This window comes from Sinocyclocheilus rhinocerous, unplaced genomic scaffold, assembly GCF_001515625.1.
Source record: "Sinocyclocheilus rhinocerous isolate Xijiao unplaced genomic scaffold, SAMN03320098_v1.1 scaffold541, whole genome shotgun sequence".
Taxonomy (NCBI): Eukaryota; Metazoa; Chordata; class Actinopteri; order Cypriniformes; family Cyprinidae; genus Sinocyclocheilus; species Sinocyclocheilus rhinocerous.
The window spans coordinates 358,370-363,957 of NW_015658519.1; the positions used below are offsets into that span (position 1 = coordinate 358,370).

The 5,588-nt window shown below is 37.4% G+C and overlaps 1 protein-coding gene across 1 annotated transcript in view; it reads right to left on the reverse strand.

Moving 5' to 3' along the window:
• Positions 1–1,415: 1,415 nt before the first annotated feature.
• LOC107722494 (fibronectin type III domain-containing protein 3B-like) overlaps positions 1,416–5,588 on the reverse strand; it is a 162,181-nt gene continuing 158,008 nt past the window's right edge. The window contains exon 27 of the mRNA XM_016530860.1: positions 1,416–4,548. Within this exon, the coding sequence (XP_016386346.1) occupies positions 4,237–4,548 (312 nt within the window). The 3' untranslated portion in view covers positions 1,416–4,236. The remainder of the gene's footprint in view (positions 4,549–5,588) is intronic.

The window sequence follows — 5,588 nt, forward strand, 5'->3', positions numbered from 1 at the left end:
GAGTGTAAACACTCTTCAAAGTGTCAATTACAGGTCAATTTCAAATAAATGAGCACCATACCTGGACAATCCGCTTTTAATGATCAACTTCAATTAAAATACTCTCGCATTAAAAGTACAGGCTAATAAAAGTCATATTTTAATAAGTGATTGCAGTCAATTTCCACAAACATAACACTACGTCTTCACTTGCAAGACAGTTGTAAGCTGCAACTGCTTTGGCAATACAAATGTAGTGTGACCGGTCACGCCAATAAAGAGAACCTGAAAAGCAAAAAGGAAAAGGAGAAAGAAAACTGACATTTTGTAGCTTTGAAGTGTCAGCTCTAACCAGCAACAAGGACTTACCACAAAAAAATACACCAACAGAATGTAACACAAACCTGAGAAGGATTGAAGCAAAACATAGCAAGAAGGTAGGCATCTATAATGAATGGAAATGGATAAAAATAAATGCTCTGCTTTTCAGGCAATCTGATACTGTTCAAGTTGTTCAGGATTTATGATTTATTATTCATTAGAAAGCTATTTATCATTTCACTCTACACCATGAATTTTTACACTGGCTTGTTAACGTTTCTGTATGAATAAGTATCTGCTTCAACAGGTTCATATGAAGCACTTTTAGTGGTGAATGAAATTGGACTAGCAGCTTCAATGAACAACATCCTTCTACGTCAAACACCTCAGTACTATTGCTGAACAGCCTTTAAATGTTTCCTACTTGGTGGGTTTTTGAGAATAAGAACATAATCTGAATTTTAGCCATGTCAAATATTGGGTTATGATCAGTATTTGTACTCATTGCAAGGGTTTTAATATTCATGACACGCAACAGACAAGAACCAATGAGTGACTTCAATCATATGAAAGATTAACATGTCCAGTACAAAATACAATTTGTCAGAAAAAATTAAAACATTTATTGGGTATAAATATATTACATACACCCTACAGATACAGTGAAGTCTTACATACATAGGGTAGTATTTGCAAAAATCTATACATTAACATTGATATGGCAGTTTCTTTTATATATATGCATAAGAAATTGTCTAACATTTACAATACGAGAAAAATGTATGACTTTAAAAATCGTAGATCATGACAAGCCTGGAATGTTTAATATATCTTTCCTTTTCTTTTTTTTCTCTTTAAACTGTGAGGTAAAAATACATAAATATTTTTGGGAAAATAGTTGAATACACTTATGGTTCTATACATTTCTCTGGGATGACTGAGCGCTGATCGATCTCTAAACATCATGTTCAAATTCATTTTCATATTTTAAACAGAACACAAATAAAACAGAAATAAAATGAAATAAAATACAATATAAAAATACAAAACTGTACTTGGGCCACAAAAAAAAGCGGTGTTCTTTTGAAATTTTACAAGGACCAATATGAAAACAAACAAAAAATGCTTAAAAGAAAATGAATAAAAATTGAAATCACTGGTTAGGACCAAACACTACTTATACATAATGGGCAAAAAAAAAAAAAAAACCGCTAACATTAAAAGGACGCCAATGGACTTTCAGACTTCACACTTAAATGTGTTCAAGCCTGTGTGGGCCAGTTTTACAGACATTTCTGACTGCATCCTCGATTTGAAAGCAATAGCAACAATGACTAGGAAATACAGTTTTATCAAGATAAATCTAATAAAGATTAATGTTTCGCTTTAAAAAAGTGCTTCAATTCTGTTAGTTGTCATACTATATATATCTCTATATATAATTCCTTAGCAAAAATACTGGAATAAATTCACTATTGCGCTATGACATGTCTGGAAAATAAAAGGAAACGAGAAATATCACTTGCCCTCAAAACAGTTTGATTGTTTTGCTTTCCTTTCGGTGTGAAACGGCATGTACGATTTCACCTCGGAAGGATTATTCAAATAAATGTCACAATTTTCACTACAAAAAAAAAAGTGTAGTCACAGATGAAGTTTAACTTAAACGTATGTTTTTCCTTTTCAAGAAATGATGTTCTAGTGTCACAAAGGATTTCTCAAGTAACCCTTTAAATAACAATAAAAAGCAACATAAAAGTGGACAAGCCTCCGCTTTGGCAAACAGTAAGATAACATAAGCGTCATAACACTCTTTTTAGCAATGCCAAATGTAGCTACGTACTGTATGTCCCATTACACGCTCACAAAATAAAAAAGAAAACAGATTAAACATTTACTACAGTTCTCTATGAAAAGACAACTAGCTGGAGTTCGGCACTTTCTGATAAGAGATGAACAGGCATTTGGTTATGCATAAATGTTTCAGCATGGTACATGCTACATGTTCCCAATTAATGAAAGACATAAACATAACCACAATTATGAATGAAAGGAATGCTGGCCTTAATCGTTAATCTACAATAGAAATAACTGAAGAAAAAAAACATGCTACGAGAGAGAGAGAGAGAGAGACAGAGAGAGAGAGAGAAAATAGGACATAACTACATCTCTTAATTTCTTGAAAAATAAATAAATGAAGATTGCACTTTAATTGCCATTTAAAGTACTGTATGCAATAGATAGTATAAATAACCCTAAAGAATGATACCTTACTTTCCCATTAACTTTGGCAAAGGTATTCTGAGCTAGTAAACGATTTGCTTACGAACAACTGGAGCAAGGCACAGCTTAGGTGAGAAAACAGATCAGATAAATGCATTTAAAACTGCAGACGCAGATACAACGGAATGACGCTAAAGATGGCAGCAATATCAGAATCATTCGGCAACGTTTAGTGTTTTCGCAGCACCCTCTCACAAACATAGTATTTACTTCTTCACCTCTAAAAAGTCCATGTCCCTGAGGTACAATACAGGCTGTCAGTCAAGCAGAAGAAGCCCTTCTCCATGTAGTTCTCCTTTTTAGAAACCTCCTAACTGTTCTGCAAGTTAGGACTCTTTGGATCGACGGGAACTGCTGGTTTGTACCTTTTTCCTTGGCTAAAGATGCACCGCAAGCACATCAGGCTGTTTTGGCATGGCGCAGCGGGTGGAGGAACTCACTGCTGCTTTTGACAATAACCTTGATATGAAGCACCTTAGAAATGTCCAACTGGCTTTCACGGATTCAGAGAAGATGAAACATTCAACGACGGGCGACGGGAACACGACGGGCAAAGTCCCGAGGACCAACGCCATTCACAGAGCGACGAAACAGGCCATTTCGCTTTCACAGCTACGCACTGGCTATTGTGACTCCCTGGATCTACAGACACCACACAGAGCCCAAAGTCAGTCTGAGAGGGCCATGTTAGCCTAACCAAAGTCATCCGGGGAGGGGGCGGGAAGGCGAGGAAATAGCCCTGTGTCACTGCACCTTAGGACTAGATGGCCAGAGAAAGAGGGTGTGTGGTGGCAAAGGGCGGCGTTTAACTTCCCTCACCCTCGTCCGCCACCACTACTGACCACAGATAAAGCACCATAGATTGTGAACAGAGAGATCTACTTCAAACTCATTGTTACTTATATTACAATAGCTCTTATAGATTTATATTTGTATCTCTATATATTAGATAACTGATTCCGTTCGTAGGAAAAATAAACACACAATAGCAGCATCACTTAAACCACACTTGGATTGCAACTTGCTTTGGCAGCTTAAATGCAGGGGGCTTTACAACGGCCTTACTACGGTAACAGTATTTCGTGTTTCTGAGAAGGATCGTGGTGATGCGTACTGTGACGTACAAGCAAAATGTGAACATCACGTGATTGTGTATCAAAAAACGGCACTGGGTGAACTGTGGGTGTTACGTCATCAAGCTATGTAACTTGTGTGTATATATATATGGCTGTGAAACAAATGCACACTCGGATAAAACAAAGTAAGGCCATGAATGCGGAGAAAATACCGATACATTTTCCTCCCAACATATACGTACACTTAAAGGGATACAAAAAAACGAAGTATGCAAAAACAGGCTGTCGCGCAACTCTTCGTAAGGCTTGATGACGTGGTTTCGCTTCCCCGAAGAGTTCAGAGCGAAATCCACACGCTGTAAAAGAGTGAGTGACACAGCGATGCACAGGCAGGCTGGAAGGCATCAGAGAGGGCGAGAGAGAGAGAAAAGAGAATGAAAGACAAGAAGAGAGCCTGTATAACATACTCAGCCTACAGTACGTCGCGGCGGATGTATACTTTAAGTGTTTGTGTGTTTCTCAAAACGTTTTTTTTTTTCCTTGGCTGGCTGCTGGTTCTGCGTTCATTTCGGTATTTTCACTTCATGAAGAAGTATTCCACCACAAAAGCGATGAGGAAAGACAGGGCCGCGAAAGCCCCGACTAAGACCGCCGCGAAGCGTTCGTCCGTGGCGAACATGCCGCTGGGCTTCAGGGTCTCGGGGGAGTTGAGCTCTCCGGGGAGGGTGAGCTCTGTGCGCCGCAGGGTGAAGAGCGAGGACGGGCTGAGCGGGCCGCACAGCTCCTGTGTGCTGTCCTGACACCGCCGACACACGTACACGCGGAAGCGATAGTCTGTGTTGTTCTGCAGGCCAGATATCTGGAAGCTTGTGTCTTCTCCCTTATATAACTGAAAGAGAGAGAGAGAACGTTTGTGAAAAATATAGCTTCATATTCTCAGACTGAGTAAAACATGCCCAACTGGACACCATCAAGAACTGTTTATGTTCCAGGTTCAATACAACTTCAGTTCATTGCATTTATGGCAGTATTTTCATGACCAAAGAAAATAATTTCAGTTATAATTTCAACATTTTCAAATGATGTAAACTATAAAGGAGGCCACCGTTTCTGTGGTTTAAAATGAGAAGCTCGTTATCAGGGTTATTGTATTTAACTAAAATTAAAAACTCAAATTAAAACCATTACAAAATTGTTACTTGCATAAAAGTTAAGTGAAATAAAATAAAATAAAAGTTAGTTCATCCCCAAAACAACATTTCTCATTTTAATTTAGTTTAACTTGATGTACTAAAACAACTGAACCCAAAATAACATGTAAATAAGATAAGATAAAAATAAATAAAATGAGCAAACACACAGCAAAATAAAACTTTAACTGATTATGATTATATTAAATATAATAATAATAATAATAATTATTATTATTACTACAACTATTAATATATATGTATATACACACACACACACACACACACAGTCGTGGTCAGAATTATTGGCACCCTTGGTAAATATGATCAAAGACGGCTGTGAAAATAAATCTGCATTGTTAATCATTTTGATCTTTTATTTAAAAAAAATCACAAATCTAACCTTTCATTGGAGAATAAGAATTTAAAATGGGGGAAATATCATTATGATATAAATGTTTTTCTCTAATACACATTAGATTTTATTCAGAAACCTCCATTTGGCACAATAACAGCTCTGAGTTTTCTCCTATAATGCCTGATGAGGTTGATGAGGTTGATGACAAGAGATCAGAGACCATTCCTTCATCCAGAATCACTCCAGATCCCCAGCTCCATGACGGTGCTTCTCCTCTTCAGTTCACCCCACTCATTTTCTATAAGGTGCAGGTCAGGGAACTGGAATGGCCATAGCAGAAGCTTGGTTTTGTGCCCAGTGACCCATTTTTGTGTTGTTTTT